At 40.6% G+C, this 22,470-nt stretch overlaps 1 protein-coding gene across 2 annotated transcripts; it reads left to right on the forward strand.

Moving 5' to 3' along the window:
- The first annotated feature begins 774 nt into the window (after window positions 1-774).
- Window positions 775-21,851, forward strand: TM6SF1 (transmembrane 6 superfamily member 1). 2 transcript variants are annotated; one of them, XM_053462280.1, is made up of 10 exons: window positions 775-878; window positions 4,575-4,678; window positions 8,427-8,524; window positions 10,624-10,727; window positions 11,152-11,234; window positions 18,031-18,159; window positions 18,319-18,416; window positions 18,691-18,783; window positions 19,011-19,130; window positions 20,977-21,851. In XM_053462280.1, the coding sequence occupies exons 1-10, from the start codon at window positions 787-789 to the stop codon at window positions 21,166-21,168; spliced, it is 1,113 nt and encodes a 370-aa protein (XP_053318255.1). In that variant the 5' UTR covers window positions 775-786; the 3' UTR covers window positions 21,169-21,851. The 2 variants fall into 2 exon arrangements, with proteins under 2 accessions (XP_053318255.1, XP_053318254.1); XM_053462279.1 differs by having other exon boundaries at window positions 18,031-18,152; window positions 18,312-18,416.
- Window positions 21,852-22,470: the final 619 nt, after the last annotated feature.

Raw genomic sequence — 22,470 nt, forward strand, 5'->3', positions numbered from 1 at the left:
GGAAACACATCCTGCAGTGCCAGCCTAGTGGTATGTTGGGGGAGGTGGTGCTAGGGGCATGCGGTCGCCTCTCTTCCCTGGGGCCTGACCCAATGGCTAAATGTGGAATTGCAAATTAAAAGCTGCCTTCAGGTAGTGGCCCAAAAGCTCAGGATGGCATTGCCCCATTGCCAACATTTAATGGTCACCTCCAAATCCTGCAGGTTCTTGTCACATAGATATAGTGTGAATGGAAATACAGAGATGTCCATCAGCTGCCACCCTTGCCAGGATATCCCTAAAAGGAACCATATCATCTATATGACCTGGTGTGACCCTCCTGGAGATCAAGAATGCCTAAAGCTGATGTCACTCTAGGAAAGTAAAAAGTATTCACATTCATTTTCCATGAATTCCTTCTACCCACTCAAGGTCCAGGTTCCTGCGAGCTGCTGATTGGCTACTCGTTCCTTTAATCAAGCTCACTTAGAGCTCAATGGATCTGTTGTATTGGCAGTGGGGCTGAGCTCAGCATTCATTCACTAGGTAGGAATCCAAAGCAGCTCCGGTTTGGAAACAGATGTCAGCCGAGTCACAGCGAGAACAAGGGGAGGTTCGGGTGTCTGCACTCCGCTCACATTGTAACCTTGCGTGAGTGCTGCTCAGCAACCAGCCTCATCAAGGAGAGGACAGCAGCAAAGGGTTCATTTACTCTGCATGGGGCTCAGGGCAATGGCAGCCAACAGCTGTTTACCTTAAACTGCCTCTAGTTCCAAGTCCCACGTTCTACTGAAGAAGGCAGTAATAATGAGTGCACCAGCAGCCACCGGGGTCTTTGTCCTATCACTCACAGCCATCCCTGTCACTTACCTCTTCAACACCTTTTCTGCTGCTAGTAGGTAAGCATCTGGTGTTACTTGTGAAGGGGGTGTGAATGCAATCAAATATAAAGTAGCTTTTGGGAAGGGGAAACTGTGTCCATTGTGTACATTGCAGTTCTAGCTACAATTTATATTTAACCCCTTGAAGGCAAATTGGTTTACCACCCAGAGAGTGTACAGCACTGTGAGTATTGCTTAATAAAAGTGTATTGGGATTGAAATATAACTGGGTGACGTCATTTATATGCCATCCATTCTCTGTGGTTTACTGAGATTATGTCAGTAATTTGGAGGGCGAGTTACATTTGTGGTGGGGTCACTTCGCTGGCATGCTGCGGCTCCTTTAAGAATAAACATGTTGCGCGTGACTCAGTGACCAGCGAGGGCTCTGTGGATAAGCTGGGTTAGCCTAAATTTAGTGAATCCCTTAGGGATGCCATCCAGCGCGCCCATTAAGTGAAATGTCACTGATACTTTTAAACAGATTTACATTTACTAAATGTGATTTGGAAAAAATGGAGGAAAATTGGAGAGTACAACCTTCTCTTGCATTTTTATTGTTCAACAGTACCTAGAAGTAGTTAGTTATTCTACCAACGTCTCAGCACCCTGACAGATGGTTAGTACGGTGGTTTACCCGTTGTACAACGCTGCGGAATATGATGGAGCTATATGAATCATTCATACGGTTGTGCTATTACACACTCATGATACTGCACTTTACATGTCACAGCAACATATGATGTGTGTATATAGCGTGGATGTTCACACGCTTACGTAATGATAAAGGCAACCACCTTAAAAGCAGAGAAGTAGTATTTGTTAGAGAAGTTATGGTCACTTTACTTTGTAAGTTTGTTGGAGCAGGGCTGCCCTCACTTTTTTTTATTTTTGTGAGTCCAAAATATTATGTGTAATGTTTATACGACTTACAGCGCTGTGGTATATGATGGCACTATATGAAACCACGTTTTGCTTCACTGATCCTTGGGAAATAGTATTACTAGAGGAGTATTAATGCCCGTTTGACACCAGATGAAGCCCAACGGTGGGTGAAATGCGTTGTGGAAGGAAAGGAACCTGGCATGAATTTAATGACTTCCATGGGGACTTTTACCTCATGTTCTAGAGGATATCATCTGATTTTAGTGTAAGATAGATGCTGTATTGTTTTTATGGAATAAAACCTATTTAATGCCAGTGGTTCTTTTTGAGTATCAAGGTCTGCAGTTTGGAGTTAGGAACACAGTGACCGTATGGGTCTCTAGTTGATGTGGATCAAATGAGCTGTGTTCTGCTCCATACATAGACATATTGCACTATATATATATATATATATATATATATATATACACACACACAAGGAGTGAAAACTCCAAGATATATCTTGCTTCAATGCGCCCCCCCCTCTGATTCCTTTATTAATTTAAGGAAACATATTCTTATGAATACACAAATTGTTAATGGGCAGTGAAAGAGTTAATGACTATTATGAGCTATTTTGACATTTTAGATTATTTTTATGAAAAAGGACAATACGTCAGGTCTAGGAAGTCTGCGTGCCTGTAGATATTATTAAAATCTGCCTTGTGTTTGCCAAAAAATAACTCAACCAACAATAGATTTAGCCACATAGGGAATTACTTTTAAAAAAAAAGAATAAACAAATACAGGAATTGTACAGTGTAACTTGTGAAAAGCATGTAACAATTCCAGCGGTTGGTATTTGCGTATTAGCTTTAGAAAAAAATCTTCAAGTGCTCCCCAACCTTCCCGCTTCCTGCACAGTGCAGGATGCAGTTGTTAACCCCTCGAATGTCTAGGGCTATTTAATTAGCCCTAATCAAATAGAGCCCTATATTCTCAGTCCCGTTGACTTTAGTTGGTGGTCTCACTGGCGTTGCATGCGGAAAACTGCCGTGGTTGGAGGGGCTAGGAGTGGGACGTGCCGCAACGTCGCTCCGTCAACTGAAGTTTTTCTGTGGTAACCAGGAGACCCGGAGAAGCAAAGCATCACTCGGAGTCTCCAGGCGAAACCCAGAGAGTTCCTACATGTGGCAACCACTTCTACATTGGAGACCTTGGACTAATAATAACAAACTAGGAATTCTATAATGAATGAACACCTTTCATATTATAATCATAGTATACAGAGACAGTAATAGCGACGGTGTGGTGGGTATGAGTGTATCACAGTGATCTGTAGACGTAAAAGTCACATGTGGTAAAATTATTTTTTTAGGTTATAATTGCCTTACTTGGTTGCATATACAGGTATCAAAAAGCCTCATTAAAGTCTAGCCGTACTTTTAACGGCAAACCCTTAAAACAAGTGTCTCTCTTTGGATGTTTGAAATGTTAGGGTGTATGGCTGGAGGTGAGTTGTGGGAAGATTTAACTATCTATGTATTAGGAAATTTCTGCTGAGGCTTATTGAAAGAGAATCTCAGATGTGTGGCACTTCATGTATGTCATACATTTTTGGTTTTATTGCTCACTAACCTTGGATGTCTCTTCTAAAAAAGAGAGACTTAAACGATTACTATAGTTTTAAGTTATTGTTTTAAGGAAATGGTTTTCATGTGACATTTAAAATGACATTTAGATTTATTGTTGATCTCCATCCAGCCCAAACCCAAATGTTAGGATTAAAGCGGATGTGTTTATATCACAAATGTTTTCTGAAGTTAACCCCAATTTGACTATTGTGAACAGCACAGAAGATGTGACTCTGGATACAGTGCTTGTCCTGGATATGCAATTACAATGAAGGGCATTCATAGATTTACATATTAAACAGTTGTTCATTAAGAGGTTAATCCAAGTCTTTTAAGAGATCCTTTCCTCCTTTCTTGGACACTACGGTCAATATCTTAAAATACGTTTTTTCTTCCTTGTTTAACCAAAGGCAACGAAGAAGATATTGGAAAATCTGTACTTGATGGGCTCATACGCTGCCATACTAGGTTAGATGACATTAGAGTTGGGTTGTTTAGGTTAGAGATAGTTTTGTAGTCGGCAGGCTAGTAAAATATTCTGGACCAATCAGGACAAAAATACCAATTACTCAGTGAGATTAATGACATTATCAGAGCATCATTCCACTTTAGATGTATATTTTTATTTTATAGAGCCATCATATTCTGTAGTGCTGTACAATGGGTTTACGTGATGTACCCTATCACTGTTATAGAGCTGCTGGTGGTTTTGTATCCAGCTTTTAATAGAGGAATGAGAAGGCATCAAGAAACTCTGGTGGCCAGGTTGATCAGACAGATTGAACTGTGTGAAATCAACTGGTTATGGAGAAAATGACTATGACTAGGACTAAGCGCTATTGTTGGGCACAAAATGCATAACGTGTACATCTACTGGGTGTTGAGTCCTCACTGAGGTTGGCAGAATGAGGTAAATAAATCTGCATATTAAATACTCTTCCTTGTTAGAATTTTTCTTCTCTGATGTCGTGGACCCAAATCCTACTCATTGATATTTACTCACAGTACCTTAACAAAAACACAAGCATATCATACCATTGGTGAGTAGGGAGGTTTAGTAGGATTAAAATGGGAAATGTAACCTTATTTACCTTTGATGACCATCCAGAGAATTTTGTTGATATTATTATATTAATAATGTTATATTTTATTAGGACAAAAAGCAAAATTAACAATCTATGATCAGATTGCTAATCTGTTGGTGTTGCGTCTACAGCTCGTGGCTCGTGGCTTTAGCTGGCGCTGTGATCCTGGTGTCAATAGCTGCATTATCACGCCTGCTGGTCCTTCATAAACCACCAAAAGACCCTTTATTCTATGGTACGTACAGAGTATTCTCTGTATATTTTTCAGCAACAGTTCCTATGCACTCCAACGGCTACAGCTGTACACAATCGTGTCCTACTAACATTAAAAGTAATTGGATAATATTAAATCATGTAAAGGTAAAAATATAAAAAACTAAATATGAAACCTAATTACATTTAGTGTAAGGTGTTGTTTACTCCATTATGAATGGCCATCCCTGGGGACTTTCACCTACAAGAAGGTCCGAGCTTACCCTATATAATGCTTAAATTGGTTAAATCTCCAAGTATTAACTCAGGTTGCCATTTTGGGGTCAAGAAGATTTTTTTTCCTCTTATCAAGGCACGATTGGAAATCGCTTCAATGTGGGGGGTTTTGGCTGCCTTCTGGGTCAAGGTTGATCTTGATGGACTTGTGTCTTTTCCAAGCTAAATTACTATGTTACTATGTTAACTATGCATTGTGCAGGGGAGGTTCATTTTGGTTGGCCCTTCATCATGTGAGTTCTCAAAGTTGCTCTGGAGACTATTCCCGTGTGATGTTATTTATTATTCACTCATAGGAAGAATGTGCTGCAGAATTCCAAGTCTTAGACGTTAATTTTGGTAACAAATTGTAGGGTCAGACGACAGCCAGGCTGCCCCTGCATGCGCTTTGTTACAGAAGTCACAGCAGAATGCTTTAAAGTCTCCTCCCCAGTTTGACATCTATTTTATTGATTTTTAGTTCATTTTTTTTTTAAATTCGTTTATATTGTTTAAACCATGGACCTCAGCATCCTTATACCCTATGGTTTTCCAACATCCATCTGTAGAACTTGCAGAGACTGGACGCTATTGGGCTCAATTCTAAATTCTGCCTTAAAGTGAAAAGGGTACTGGCAGGCCCGGACTGGGACAAAAAATAGGCCCGGGCATTTAAGCCTGAGCAGCCCATATTTATTTATTTATTTATTTATTTATTGTTAAAGCCCACCCTTCATGTACCATCTTTGCATTTAATCATTCAGACAAATCATTAACACATTCATTAATGCAGTCTCACAAATCAAGCAATTCATCCTCACATGAATTCATTAATTGTCATACGCATTCACACAATTCATCCACACATTTATTCATTCATTCTCATACGCATTCACACTACCCCCTCTCTTCATCTTATCTGCCCCTTCTCACTATGTTCCCCCTTTTCACTATGTAACTCCCTTCCCCACTTCTCAATATGTACCGCCTCTATCTATCCCCTCTCCCCCTTTCTCACTATGTAACCCCCCTCTGCCCCTTCTCACTGCACCCCCCTCCCTCACCCTACTTACCTTGTTGCCGGAGCAAGCAGCAACTACGACCGGGCCCGCGGCAGGGCAGGATTGACTTAGGGGCTGATGGAGCTGCAGCTCCAGGCCCCCACCTTAAAATAGGTCCAGTCAGGACCGGACTGACTGGTCCTATATGGCCGCATTAACGCAGAGCCCCTTAAGCCCGCCGCAACTACCCCCTCCTAACTATCTACCCTCTCCCTCTTTGAAGTTCACTTACCTTTCAGGAGTCCTGTGGTGGGGGTGCAAGGCCTCTGCCTCCCAGCTCTGCCACTGTATGGAACAGTATAGAGTGATGGGAGTTATGATGTACTTTTAGAGCATAATTATATAATGAAAAATACATTGGAAATGGTACAGCATAACACCCATCACTCTCACACACTTACCAATCCACACGTATACCAATCCACGCATATATACCAATCCACACATATATACCAATCCACACACATATACCAATCCACACACATATACCAATCCACACACATATACCAATCCACACACATATACCAATCCACACATATACACACTCTCACACACTTACCAATCCACACGTATACCAATCCACGCATATATACCAATCCACACATATATACCAATCCACACACATACCAATCCACACGTATATACCAATCCACACATATACACCAATCCACACACATATACCAATCCACACACATATACCAATCCACACACATATACCAATCCACACACATATACCAATCCACACACATACACCAATCCACACATATATACCAATCCACACATATATACCAATCCACACACATATACCAATCCACACATATACCAATCCACACATATACCAATCCACACACATATACCAATCCACACACATATACCAATCCACACACATACACCAATCCACAAACATACCAATCCACACACATATACCAATCCACACATATACCAATCCACACACATATACCAATCCACACACATATACCAATCCACACACATATACCAATCCACAAACATATACCAATCCACACACATATACCAATCCACACACATATGCCAATCCACACACATATGCCAATCCACACACATATGCCAATCCACACACATATGCCAATCCACAAACATATACCAATCCACACACATATACCAATCCACAAACATATACCAATCCACACACATATACCAATCCACACACATATACCAATCCACACATATATACTGATCCACACACATATACCAATCCACACATATATACCAATCCACTCTCACATAATGCTTTCCTACCTTTCCTTTCTTCTTTCAGCTTCTTTTCCTCTTCTTCAGTTCTTCTGTCTTCTCTGTCTTCTTCCGGGTCAGAGGGCACGGACAGCGGTGGGCGCGGCTTCAGTGTTGTGCGCCGGGATCTGAAAACAAACCCCGGCGCACAGCAGCTGTTGCCGCGCGGATCACAAGGGAGCGGTATCAGAGGTCTTTAACAGACCTCCGGCTCCCTTGAGTGATTTTAAGCCGGGTTGAACCCGGCTTAAAATCACTCAAGGGAACCGGAGGTCTGTTAAAGACCTCCGATACCGCTCCCTTGCGAGTCTGCTCCTCCAGCGGCGGACATTACTGTCCGTCTCTGGAGGGGTGCCGGGTGCCGCAAGTTGGCACCCCCTGATGAGCGGCCGCCCCCTGGAGTGTGGCGCCCTGTGCGGTCGCACACCCCAAAGGTCGGCCCTGCCCTAAGGGGCCGGGAAGCCCCCACCAGGGCCGTCCTTAGGGGTCTGCGGCCGCACAGGGTTTAAATTAAAACATCGGGTTTTTTTTTTTCAACTTTATTTAACATTCTCCATGTTCAATAAAGTAAAAAAAAACCCCGATGTTTTAATTTAAGCCCTGTGCGGCCGCAGACCTGTAAGGCCGGCCTTGGTGGGGACTTCCCGGCCCCTTAGAGTGGCGGACCCGGTCGCAGTTGGTAGGGTAGGGGCCTGGAGCTGCAGCTCCATCAGCCCCTAAGTCAATGCGGCCCTGCCGTGGCCCGGCCCACCGGGCAAATGCCCGGTGTGCCCGATGGCCAGTCCGGCCTGGGTACTGGGTCACATGGCCATATATGCCAACATGCCTAATTAAATCCCAAGATGACAAAGACTATAACTTGGAGGAGAGGAAAAGAGAGAGGGGATGAAAAGTAAATTTCAGAGGAGTAGATATGCTAAGGCAACAGGTTATAATCTAAAACTAAAAGGTCAGAGGTTTAAATGTAATGCAAGGAAAGTTCACTTCACTGAGAAGGTGGTAGTTATGGTGGAAGTCATAGAGATTAATACAGCGAGACATTTTAAACATGCATGGAATAGGCATTTGGCTATCCTGAACCTAAGACAATACCAAGGGCAGACTAAATGTTCAAAATGGTTCTTATCTGTCATCCTTTGTAAATTGCCCTGTCATATGTCTCTCCAACACGTCTTTATCTTGTAGTGTATGCAGTATTTGCTTTCACCAGCGTGGTGAGTCTCATCATTGGACTTGAGCAGGATGGAATGATTGATGGATTTATGACATCCTATCTAAAAGAGGTAAGCAGAAGAGCACATTCCATAGCCCCTGGTCTAAGGTGGCACAATCAATCCCTTGTGTTGAGATCTGAAGTCTACTGTGTGTATTTTCTACATAGTAATCTTAGCAAAGTAGTTGCCATGTCAAAAAATACTATCTAACAAAACATGCCACAGCGACATAGTAAGTCTAAAGGCTAAACTCCTCCACACGGTCTGTTTTCTTATTGCCTCTATGACCCATTGTATGTAACCACTGAACCAGATGACACCACAAAATTAAAACATAAGAGTAATCCTAATATCTTAGCAGCATTTAGTGTATTTAGGGTATGACAAAACTAAAATTGACAAACTAAGACAAACTGATACCATCCTCCTCACAACATATATCTGCTTCTTTGTCTGTTTTGGAGCATGGGCTAAAATCATCTGATCGCATGCCAGTTTGTTTCCCTCTCCTTTCACGGTTCATTAAGAAATGAACAACAGTATTCTTTCAACCAAGCCTTCCGTCCAAGTGGATAGGCAGAGCACGGTGTTCTGTACAGATCACATGTAGTAAAGTGCACACTGTTTGTACTTCTACCCACCTGAAGGAAGGGCCTTTGGAGGACTTAGAAGCTTATTCTCCATCCAACTCTTTCTTTCCCTTAAGATTTCCAGATACTTTACATTCTATGAATGTGGTGGAATCACAAACATCTGAAAACTTATAGTTATGATCTGTGCTCAATGCAGTTTGATGTTGCTTTATTTATTTGCACACTTTTTATACTACTGGTAGAGCTATATAAGAATACTTAGAAACTGTGCCAACGTTTTCCCTTTCTTTTCAAAGGAAAGTATTTTAAAATATTTAAATCCACCTTCCAGCTTTATTTGTTGAGCCCTCTATGATCCAGAAAACAAATCTTTCAATCTCTTTATGGATTAATTGACTTTACTTTTACTTCTAACTACAGAATGGAAAGTATTTTGGCAAATTTAGTGCAGCTTATGGATTAATGCTGTTGCTCAGAAATATTATTGTAAATAATGTGCGTCATGTGTCCAATTCAGTGGACTATGATTTCACATCTGGACAGAAGTATGTGGATTAGCCCGTCTAATTATTCAGTTTAGGTGTTTCAGCCGCATCCGTTGATAACAGGAGTATAAAATCCAGCACATAGGCAGCCATCTCTATGCAAACATTGGCAGTAGAATGGGTCGTACTGAAGAACTCCGTGACTTTAAACGATCTAGATCTGCCCCGGTACACTGTAAAAGCTATTATTGTGAATTAACGAATAACCACAAACAAACCCTGAGAGTTACTAAGTATGATAATTAAATATTTTAATATAGCAATAGAAGAATTGTACATCTCTACATTATCTCCATCAGTCAGCTGTTTAGGAACCATTGACTTGAGTGCAGAGCACCTATTTTAACTGGAGTACCAGTCATGCTTTGGAGATTATCACCTTCTCATATTTACGACTTGGTGCTTTATCACATGCTAATGAAAGTATGTCTAGGTTGTGGTTTCAGAGTTGGTTCTATGGTGTTATCTTTGAAGATGAACTGATTGATCCAGGTTTATCATATCAAGCTGCCATTAAATCTCAACATCACATAGTCAAGAACCAATGCCTTGAACTGGGACATCATTGGGGATTAAGGTGGCACAAGGAAGTAAATAATTTGGCTAGCAGTAGATTAGATTCCATAGATTAATGCTTGCTTGTTTCTTGTGCATTTTATTTAATATGTGTATTCTTTAGAGGAGTGACCATATTCTGGAATATACACAATCGCCATTCTATAAGCAAATAAAATGATTCACCTTAGAATTAATTTAAATAGTTCCTGTTTTTTTCTGTTGTGCTACATGTGACAGCTGCCACGTTCCTACATATACACACACATATATATATATAATACACATTGTATTTTATAAAGTTGCACCTAACCCTATATTATTTGTGATATTCACAAATTCTAGCGTTAGAGTTTCTTGCGTACCCCGCTGACACAATGCAGGCAGAGGAGATAATACTGATGCTTTGATAATAAACACACTTTTCTTTTACTTCCTTAGCCTAATTCTGAAACATATTATTTTTTCTCCCCAGAGTGAACCATACCTGAACACCGCTTATGGACACATGATCTGTTACTGGGATGGCACAGCTCATTATCTGATGTATCTCCTTATGGTGGCAGCCATTGCATGGGAGTAAGCACTACGTTTCATTATACTGGTATCGTATGGCATAGGGGAACCCCTGCACTTTATAACCCCATGAGAAATAGAACCTTGCAAATGTTGTCCACTGCTCTGCACCCTAGGGCCAGCAACATTTTTGAGTTTCTCTTTGACTCCTGCTTTCTTATTCTAACTTTAAATACTCACTAAACCCATCTATTCCGAGAAGCATACAATCCCAGGAATGAATAGCGTGGGTTTAGCTTCTTAAAGACCGGTGACCGAGTTACAGAAACTAAAGGAACCATCAAGATATATAATGTAGTTCTTTTTTTCCATACTCAGTTACAGTTTTTGGTGTATTTTAATTGTTTGGTAAAATATTTAATTTGAGGTTAGGTCCATTAGCTCACTAAACCTACAATGTCTATTAATGTGTCCTTTTTTTTTACAGTCAAAACTATCGGACCATAGGTCTTTACTGGGTTGGATCGATTGTAATGAGCATGGTTGTGTTTATTTCAGGGAGTATTGTAGGTAAGTAGCATATAGCGACTGGTCTTTTGCAGGTGTTGACACTTCCAAGGTGCATTTCTTTCCCTTGTCTCATTTTCTGCCTTCCTTGCTTCTTGTACTGAGGAAAGCGGTGTACTTAAGCATGCTTCCTGTAGATGAGCTGGTGGAATTTCATCTTCCTTTGAAGCACTTAAGCTTTATTATTTTACCCAAATCAGATACTGTAGTCAACTATATGTAAAGTAAAATTAGCAGTATAATATGTTTTATTATCAACTAGGTTGATTAGAGTTTGCTTGCATGTTTTGCTTGTTGTTGTTTTGTTTACTTTTAACCTGTGCTTTTCCGTACCCAAGGACCAGAGTAATTTTTACTATATGTTTTTTAAACTATGATTCCTCTTTTCCATATTTGATGAACCTGCACAAATGATGCGCCATTTTATTAATGACAAGTAGGGCCTTTTTTCAAAACAATCACACATAAAATATAATAATTATTAGTGATAATATGTAAAAAAAAGAAACCTTATACTAAATAGGGAAAAAAAATATTCTTCATAGTAGGTGCCACAGCTGAACAATGACGCAATTCAGGTTCGCAAAATCCCCTGATTACACTAATACCCCACATACATATTTTCACATCCATATTTATATATTACCCCATATTATACATTTATTAATACTTAATAAATAATAAATGCTTAATTAAAAAATACATATGATTTTTTTTTTACTTTTTTGCACTGTTACCAGTGGAGTATGCAGTGAAGTTTTTGATCCCAGTGATGTCACTATAGTCTTTTTTTCATTTGGGATGGGAAAGCCTCTTATCGACCTGATTTGTCTGTGCCGATCACACTGTGATCAACAAGCAATGCTCTACAGCCCTGCATTGCTGATCACAATATGTGCGCTATTACACATGATCGAATAAGAGGAAGCCACTGAAACATTGAGATGAGGACTTTAATCTATGTTCAGATAATTCACAATAACACAGTAAGCAACTTTTTTAGACCCACTTTTCCCTTTGCATGAGATATCCCTCTTTATTGTGAAAATGTGGCCGGGGGGGGGGGGTTCCATCTGGAGACGGGTTAGTGTTCCTAATACATTAGGGTGGTCATCTCCAATGACTATAAACATTTTAGAGGCATAATAACAAACCTGTCGCTTGGAATCCCAAAACCAGGTATATGTCTTTTTACCCCTGTAACCAGTGATAGAAGACGTGAGTCTATGGATCTTTTACCTTTTTTCTTTATTGAATCCCACTCTTCCTTCTCAAACCCTAGCTTTTTTAGCTTTCTTCTTCATCCTTTTTATCCATGCGTATTGTGGTGTCCGAGGAGGATATTGCTGACCTCCATGTATGTAGGGGAGGTGTGTAATTCTATAATACGTAACCATGCTAAAGCCTGGCTGACATTATAACACCATCATATGTAACCATAACCGAGTTAGGGTGGAATGTACATTTTAATTGATAGTGATAGTGAATGTGATAGACTTTATAAGTAAAGACATCAAACCAGAGCAGCCTATGAGGCCAAAATACACATCTTTTTCTGTTTATCACCAAGACATGTGCTGGTTTCTCTCCTGCCTTAAATAATTCATGTGTCTTTATGTGGTGATTTAGTAAGAAGTGAAAATCGAGCTTAGTGGACCCTCAGTTTCAACTGAACAAATTAACCCAATGAGTCAAAGGTGCAGTTCCACTTAGACAGAATATCAGTTACACTCTCTAGTATGCTAAGCAAATATACCTTGACAGATCAAAAAAAATGTTTTTAATTTCCATGGCAACAGTCTATCAGTGCCTGCTTTTGTATCGCATGACATTTAAGTGTTCCTTTTTAGAATTTCTCTTTCATTTAACATTTCTTAGGAGGTGGAACAGCACCATCAATACATTTTACTCTGATTTTCACTGCGTAGTAAATCTGTATTGGCTGGGCATATATTATTATCCTTGTTAGAATGTGTAGGCAGCGTGTTTACAGCTGGCTCACTGAGTACCTCTGATGCCCTCTGGTTCAACCTTTGGGATCTGTCTCCACCTTGTTTAAATTTAGTCACCATTTAATGATTTGGAATGCCAATTGGCTTGGAGCATGTCAAAAATCAATGAAATGTCTAGCAATGTAAAGCTGTTAGGCATCATATACTAGCAGGTCTCATGGGTTATTTTTAGTCTCAAACACACTCATAAACTATATCACTGCAACGGAAGAAATGCCATTAGACGTGTGTAAACAAATGTCCCTGTCCGTCAAATAAGTGCAGTTTATTTTCCAATGCTTTGCTATTTTTCTTCTTTTTAATGTTTGCTATACTGCCATATGGTTTGATAGGTGTGATTAAAAAAAAATAAAGTAAACCATGACTTGGGTGTAGTTGGAAGACTAATGGCGTTGCGCAGTAGTGGTTATGGCGAAGGGGTGTACATACTGGGCACAGGGAAGTTTAAAGACACCGGGTGCAGTAGGCTAATCCCTAGAGCTTGACCACCGATATACAGCATCTTATTTTTAACTTTCTTTTTATTGCCATCAATTAAGGGGTACATGAGAGACAATGTCTGCCTCTGAAACTGAAATGGAGTGACCATTCTATGGATACAACATTATTATTATTATTATCTTTTATTTATATAGCGCCAACAGTTTACGCAGCGCTTAATACAATACATAAATTCAAGGGATATGACAAGACAAGAATTGACAGACTAAGACAAACCGATACATTGGGTGGAGAGAGCCCTGCTCGCAAGCTTACAATCTAGGGGGAAAATGGGGTGATAAACATAAGGCATAGAGAAAGGGTGAGGGGTATTGTGGGGGTATCAATGACAAGGATGTTCTAGCAGATAAGATGGTATGCTTCTCTGAAGAAGTGGGTTTTTAGATGTTTCTTGAATGTCGGGAGGGAGGGTGAATTCTGAAGGTTCCTTGGGAGTAGATTCCAGAGATATGGGGCAGCTCGAGTGAAATCTTGTAGACGGGAAAAGGAAGAGGTGATGAGTGAGGAGGAGAGCCTTAGCCCATGGGAGGAACGTAGGGATCGAGTAGGAGAGTATTTGCTAATGAGGTCAGAAATGTACGGAGGAGCAGTATTGTGGATGGCCTTATATGTCAGTACCAGGATCTTAAATTTAATTCTAAATGTAATTGGGAGCCAGTGGAGGGATTCACAGAGGGGGGAAGCAGAAGAGGAGCGACGTGCAAGGAAGATGAGCCTAGCAGCGGCATTAAGGATAGACTGTAGTGGAGAGAGTCGAGACAGTGGAATGCCAACCAGAAGAGTGTTGCAGTAGTCAAGACGGGAAATGATAAGTGAATGAACCAGAGTTTTTGTGGATTCTTGGGTGAGGAATGGGCGGATACGAGAGATGTTTTTTAGGTGCAGGCGGCAGGATCTGGCGAGGGACTGAATGTGAGGGATGAAGGAGAGGTTTGAGTCAAGGATGACCCCAAGGCATCGGGCCTGGTTAGTAGGAGAGATAGTTGTGTTGTTAATGGTGATAGAGAATTCAGGTAGTGGAGTGGAGATGGAGGGAGGGAAGATAATGAGTTCCGTTTTAGAAAGATTAAGTTTCAGGTAGTGTTGTGACATCCATGAAGAAATAGCAGACAAGCAGCTGGTGATCCGGGACATGAGAGATGGAGAGAGATCAGGAGAAGACAGGTAGATTTGGGTATCATCTGCATATAGATGATACTGGAGGCCAAATGAGTTGATTAGTTTGCCAAGAGAGGAAGTATAAAGAGAGAACAGCAGAGGGCCAAGGACTGAACCTTGGGGGACACCAACCGAAAGAGGAAGGGGCGATGATGTGTTGCCTGAGAAGTTGACAGAGAAGGAACGGTTAGACAGATATGAGGAGATCCAGGAGAGAGCTGTATCTTGAATGCCCATAGAAGCAAGTGAGTCAAGAAGAAGGTGGTGATCAACAGTATCGAAAGCAGCAGAGAGATCCAGTAGAATTAGAATAGAGTAGTGACCTTTAGCTTTGGCAGAGAGCAAGTCATTGGAGACTTTTGTTAGAGCTGTTTCAGTAGAGTGAAGGGGTTTGAAACCAGACTGTAGAGGGTCAAGGAGGGAATTAGAGGAGAGGAAGTTAGTGAGGCGATTGTACACAATCCGTTCAAGCAGCTTAGAGGGAAAAGGAAGCAGAGAGATAGGGCGGTAGTTAGTGAAACAGACGGGGTCTGAGGAAGGATTCTTTAGAATTGGTGTGATTAGCGCATGCTTGAAGGCAGATGGTACAGATCCAGATGATAGAGAAAGATTAAATAGGTGGGTAAGTGATGGACCAAGGGATGGACATAGAGACTTTGTGAGGTGTGAAGGGATGGGGTCAAGGGGACAGGTTGTTGGGTGAGAGGAAGAAAGAAGAGTGGCTATCTCTTTTTCGGTTGTAGGGGAAAAGGCAGTTAGTATAGTAGGAGTAGAGAGGGTGGTGGTGAGTGGTGTAGGAGGGAGTTGTAAGGAAGAGAGGTCTTTTCTAATAGTCTCGATCTTCTCTTTGAAGTAGGTAGCAAGATCTTGGGCAGTGAGAGAGGTTTGTGGTGTGGGTGTGGAGGGACAGAGAAGGGAGTTGAAAGTAGAAAAAAGGCGTCGTGGGTTGGAAGAAAGAGAGGATATGAGAGTGGAGAAGTAGAGCTGTTTGGCGAGAGAGAGGGCAGAGTTGTAGGTGTGAAGCATGAATTTATAATGAGTAAAGTCTTCGCTGGATTTTGATTTTCTGAAGTAGCGCTCAGCTGTGCGGCAGCACTTCTGAAGATGCCGTGTGGTTTTGGTATGCCATGGTTGGCGTTTAAATTGTCGGGGGTAACTTCTAGTAATTGGAGCTATGGTGTCGAGGGATGAAGCAAGTGTGTTGTTGTAAAAAGAGGCTGCTGTGTCTGGGCAGGAAAGGGTTAACATGGAAGGTAAGAGAGGTTCAAGTGAGGCTGACAGTTGGGTAATGGTATTTTCTGGTAATGGCCTACAAGTATGAGGTGAACGCTGTAAGTTTGTCTTGTTAGGGGTTAGCACTGGAGAAAAAGATAGGAGGTGGTGGTCAGACAGAGGGAAGGGGTAGATGGAGAAGTCTGAAAGGGAGCATGATCTGGAGAAAACCAGATCGAGTGAGTGTCCCTCGGTGTCCGTAGGGGAATTAGTCCATTGAGAGAGACCAGAGGAAGATGTCAGGGAGAGGAGTTTGGAGCTTGCAGAGTTGTTAGATATATCTAAAGGGATGTTAAAGTCACCCAGAATAAGACAGGGGATATTAGGAGAGAGGAAGAAAGGGAGCCAGGCAGAAAGGTGGTCAAAGAACTGCGAGGTAGGGCCTGGAGGGCGATATATGACAGCAATTTGAAGAGAGAGTGGAGAGAAAAGACGGATTGTGTGAGCTTCAAAGGAACCGAATGAGAGGGAGGGAGGGCTTGGTATATTCTGGAAGGTGCAGTGAGGTGAGAGAAGGATGCCTACACCACCACCCTTTCTGCCATCATGTCTACAGTGCCCAGTGTCACAGCCTACTATACATTACATACTGTTTTATATAACACTTTATCGCAGATAAGAACCATTTGATTGTAGTCTGATAACCTTATTTGGCCCTTGGCCTTATATTTAAGATTGTAGAAGTACATATTGAGATCCTTTAGTCTTTTCATTCTGGAAACCATCCAAAATGTTAGTAGCCCTTTCGTAAAACCTTCAATATATTATCCCAATTGTCCAGGAAAACTGGGATGGGCTGGTCCAGGGAGCAGGGGTGCAGTCGCCCAAGGCCTGTCCAAATTTGTTCACAATTGGGCCACTCATAGAGGCAGGAATGCAGCGGTGTCATGTAATGTGATGTTACGTGACCCCGTAGCGTGTGCGAGCAGCCTGGAAAAAAAGCTGCAGCAAGGTAAGGGAGGGAGAGAATGAGTTGGTGAAAGAGATGGTAACGGGAGTGTGTATGTTAGACTGAGAGTATACATGTGAGTGAGTGTGTGTGTGTAAGTGTGACATGATTATACTGTCTACAACACTTATCCATGACAAGACCTGTGCCTTTCTTACATATATGCTTATAATCAATGGCTAGCAAAGAACTAAAAACAGCGTATAGGTAATTGTAAGTCTTTCATCTTTCATCTGAAATGTAAAAAGCACGCTCTAAAAGTTTGTTCTCATTAAATCTGTTATGTGACAGCCGATGCTGTGGGGAGAGCTGTACATACCTTTGATGAGTGTATTTTGTATGCAAGGCTCATTCACTAGGCTACCGAAGGCCTAAAGCCCTTGAGACCGGTGGAAGTAACGAAACCAATGGAAAAATGTTAGTATTTGTTAAGCAAATGCGGTATTATTAACACCCATCTGTGCATGCAGCAACCTTTGTCCACGTTCCAAATACTTCCCCGGTATCTCCCCATGTGTTTTGGTTCCGCCGTACTGTTCCTTTTGGACTAATGCAGTAGGGGCTGTCTTTTCCCACAGAAACCAAATCCACCTTAATTGTATCCTTTATTCTCTTGGGTCCATAGCCTCTCAGTTTCATGACCCACTCTTTCTTCCATGTTTATATCAGTTTGTATTTTTATTATGGACACACATCCTTGCCTACGTCAAATTATAGGCAAATCAAAATTTTCACAACGTTTACATTTGCATTACACACAAAAACTTTTCACACTTTTATCTGTTCTGCGCAGTACACATGCAACGTGCATCAACACAGGCGATTACATATTGATTAACCTATTGATTAATGATGCAAGCTATTTCTCCAATAATATTATTAAAAGCAATCCTTTAATTCGTGGCAGGTAAATATGGAACACAGATATGTCCTGCTGTCCTCTTAAATTTACCGTACCTTTGCCTTCCTCTATGGGCTGGATTTAGGATCTACAGACAACCATCAGTAGGCTACATCCCATCCTTCCAGGTAATAGGTTTTACATCATCAGCATTTTACATCTGAGTGGTGCGCTAGTTGGTATTATTGGCAATGTACATAAATATATACATATATATATATATATGTTTGAGGGTCTTAAAAGGTAGGCTTTCTTCTGTCAATATAAAAATACATCTTTTTTTATAGACGGTAGAAAATATTCAACAAAAAAGCATATTAAGAAGACCTGTTGACCTGCTTTTGTCTATGTATCTCATTCTGGCAACGGCTTTTTGTATATTCAGAGGAATGGTAAGAGATCTCTATGTTTTAAGGAAATGTTAAAGTGTAAAATCAATGATATTATCTACCTAAGAAAGCAAAGATATCCACATGGCATCAAAACAAACTTGAAGACAAGATCATGTAAAAAAAAAAAAAAAATCTAGAGCATTACTTTAAAAGAAATTATGAACAGAGGATATCCAGGTTATATACACTGAGTCGCATCTCTAGATCACTAAAAATATGCAGTCCATCATCTGTTATTCTGTCTCTGAATATGATTTTTATTTGTTGCACACAGATCGCCTTAGAATGTCAAACTGAACCCTGTCGATTTTATACTCAACTTCTAGAACCGTATATTAAAGATCCGGCAGCCTACTCCAAACTTCAGGTACACGTAACAACACTCTGAACAAGTGTGAATTGTAAGACTCTCAGTGTTAAAAGCAGTCCTACAAGGAAAGAGTCCTTTTTAAAAATACCCAGTGGGTTGCATTGGGCATCTGCAAGCCTCGTTGGCATTTTTTTGTGCTGGACGATTCACCATTATTAAGTGGACAAAGGTTAATATTGTGTTCTGCTGCTAATACTGCTAATCATGATGTATCTTTATCGCAGATGTTGGTGTTTATGTTTTATTCTGTCCCGTATAATGTTATCACTCTATATGGTCTCCTGGTTCCTGGATGTGAGTGGATGCCTGATCTGATGGTTATTCACGCTGGTGGACTAGCACAGGTACTTTACTTGGAAATATCTTTGAGTTTTAAATACAGTGTTGCATACATGGAAACACATAGGACAGCAGTCCTTTCACAGTACGTATGCAGTATGATAAGGAGTCAGTGTCTCCCTTGTAGATTGGACCACAGTGACAACTTTCTTGTGAAATCGCTCTATTGTAACATAAAATAAAACTACCGTATTTGCTCGATTATAAGACGAGGTTTTTTCCAGAGCAAATGCTCTGAAAAATACCCCTCGTCTTATAATCGGGGTCGTCTTCTAATCAGACCCCAAAAAAATGCTGGCGCCATGCTGCTTACCGGTCGCGAGCAGCGTCTCTTCTGTTAGAAGCAGGGCAGGAAGCTTGCAGCGTCCTCACAGAACTCTATCTCCCCCCTCCCTCCTCTGAGGGCGGGGCCAGAGAAGTTGCTACAGCCGGTCCCCTGCAGAAGTCTGCGAGTGGGAGATCTGCAGTTCAGGTGAGGGGGTGGGGGAGGGTTTTTGAGTATGTGTGAAGTGTGTGTGATTAAGGGAATGAATGAGTATTTAAATGTTTGTGAATGAGTGTGAGTGTGTGTGTGATAGCATGGATGTGTAAGGGGGGTGGGGGTTGTAGCATGGCATATGGAGGCTGTAATCCCACTGCTATCATCCCCAGGTTCCAGCATGTACTGGCTGCCTTGGCTTGATAGGAGTGTGATTGCTGTTAGCAGTTTGATATATATATATATATATCAAACTGCTAACAGCAATCACACTCCTATCAAGCCAAGGCAGCCAGTACATGCTGGGTTAAAAGGCATATCATGGGGCTGAGTGGCATATAGGGGGTTAAAATGCATTTCCACTCAGCCCCATGATATACCTTTTAACCCCCTATATGCCAGAGTGGCATACAGGGGTATAAGGCATATCATGGGGCAGAGTGGCAAATAGGGGGGTATAAAGCATTTCTGGGGGCAGAGTGGCATAACTGGGGGGGGCAGGTTGGCAAATAAAAGGAAATTTAAAAAATATATTTTTCTCAATCATAGCTTTTATTAAACATGAAAATAATTTACATTAATTAATATTTACTGGTAAAACTTTTTCCCTATAGGGTAGTCTTATATTCAGGCTTTTTGTTTTTTTCCTAAATTAATATTTTGATTTTGGGGGGTCGTCTTATAATCGGGGTCGTCTTATAATCGAGCAAATACGGTATATTTTTAAAAAATGTTTTTCAAGTTATACTAGCATTTAAAAAAATACATACTATGGTGGGAGCTGCACTTTAAATGTTTTTCTTTCAATGTTTATTCTACAAAACACAAGGCACCTGAGGATGATAAGGTTTTTAGTTTTCTCAAGTACTTATTAATAAACTTCATGGTATTTCTTAGTGTAACCGCTGAGTTTGGAGCAATCCATTTACTTCCATGTAATGCCCCTGCTGACATGAATCATACATGAACCATGATTAATTAAATATAAAGTTATGATTCTCTAGAATAGCGGCTACATCACAGAGACACTGATGTACTTACTCACTATACCTAACAAACCTATAGAAAGGCTTACTGACTTACATATATACGTTAAGGGCGGTTTTGGAAAATTAGTTTAATTAGGTCAGTGAATATCTTGGTGATATTTGCTGTTAATCTGTGGTTATTGAGGTCATTTTGCTTTGATAGTGTACGGCGAGGATCAGGGTTGAGAAGATGCAATCAATTAATGTTATTTGGCTGGCAGAACTCATTAAACCTATGATTGTTTTGTAGAAATACTTGGGTCCTTATATAGTACGGGTTAACAATAACATTTGCTATTTAGGATTGCCGCATTATCTCAAACTTGATGGCTGTCCTTCTTTCAGGCACAGTTTTCGCACGTCGGAGCTTCATTTCACGCAAGGACACCTTATATCTACAGAGTACCCGAGAAAGCCAAGGTTGTATTTTTAGTTGCAAATTTACTATATGGGGTTGTTCCGCAGCTAATGGCCCATAGGTGTGTAAACAGCCCAGAATTCTTCATGAAGACAAGGTCATCAGTGAAAGCCGAATAGTCACGTGCATTGTGTACAGTACTTTATGGACTTGCTGTGAGCATTACATTGAATATTGCAAATATTATGTCTTCCGGGTTGAATTCAAGCATTTCATATATTCAGAACATTGAGCCCATATGTTCTTGTATCTACCTTCTGAATAAGGTGGGGGGTGTCCACGTAGTAAAAGCTAAAAGCTAGATGTCATTCAGATACTTTTTACTGTCATTGTGGATACAATGTTCACATGTAAATATTTTCTGCTAAAAACTGCTCTTTTTAATATTACAGATGTACATTTTATCTAGTGTGTGAGATAGCAGACGTAGTGTAGACATAGTGTGTAAAATGCTGTTACTTTATAATCGCACAATTAACTGTTCAAAGTGTTAGCGAGCTGGGCCAGCCCTAGGGCTTCCAGCGCTCTTGGTGAACTATATCTCTGGCACTTGCGTCCTGACCCAAGAGAGACCCTGGTAGTGACACCCCCACCAACTCAATACCATAGACCGTTCCCTAAGTCACCTATGTGGTCGGGCCAGCTCTGCTTGCGAGTGTGATATCCACTAAAAGGCTCAAAGCATAGTTAGTAATGCATTTTAGTGTCTTTATTGTTGTACTATACCACAACCCTTTCAGGACGGAAGAGATTCATCTCGCCTTTCCACAATATCAACAGAATAAAATGCCATCACTACAAATACTGACTGTCGTTATTATCATTTCTAATGTTTACAGAACTGCTTGCTTTAATATTTGTGTTACATACATTGTAAATGAATTCAAATGAGACCGGTTTCAATCTTTTCGCCACCCTTGAACCCAACATTACACATTTTTCATTTTGTAAAAACAGCAAATACAACTTTATACGAAACACATTTCAAATACAAACACGGCAAAAAAGATGATTAAAAATACAAGCAAAGAAAAACATCAGAACGGAAAAAATAGAGAAAATTAAATGTATTCACCGATAAAAGCCAGCATAAAAAATAAATATAACTATTTTCACAATAGCTAACAGTATTGTTCACAGGAAAAAAATGGAATGCATTTTAGTCTAATTTTGTTTTGTTTTTTGCCTGGTTAACAAAAAAAACGACACAAAAGGATTAAAAAAAAATATTGTCCGCTCCCTTCTCTGATTGAGTGAGCTGCGAGTTAAAAGTTGCACAGTTCTCTAAATCAGGAGGAGGTTTAAGGCCACTTTTGTGGGGACTTTGCACTAAATTAGTCCAGCTATGGGTTAAAAATATATCAAAAGGTATAATTACTATACCTGGCAGGTTATTCTGTGTATGGTGCCCCTAGTATCTA

Source organism: Spea bombifrons, chromosome 4 (assembly GCF_027358695.1).
Source record: "Spea bombifrons isolate aSpeBom1 chromosome 4, aSpeBom1.2.pri, whole genome shotgun sequence".
In the NCBI taxonomy this organism is placed as follows: Eukaryota; Metazoa; Chordata; class Amphibia; order Anura; family Pelobatidae; genus Spea; species Spea bombifrons.

Excerpts from the sequence above, each read along its gene's own strand:
- TM6SF1 (XM_053462280.1), top strand. The coding sequence starts at position 787 with ATGAGTGCACCAGCAGCCACCGGGGTCTTTGTCCTATCACTCACAGCC. Across the intron at positions 11,235-18,030 it reads TATTTCAGGGAGTATTGTAG|GTAAATATGGAACACAGATA; the intron begins GTAAGTAGCATA and ends AATTCGTGGCAG. Across the intron at positions 18,784-19,010 it reads CAGCCTACTCCAAACTTCAG|ATGTTGGTGTTTATGTTTTA; the intron begins GTACACGTAACA and ends TCTTTATCGCAG.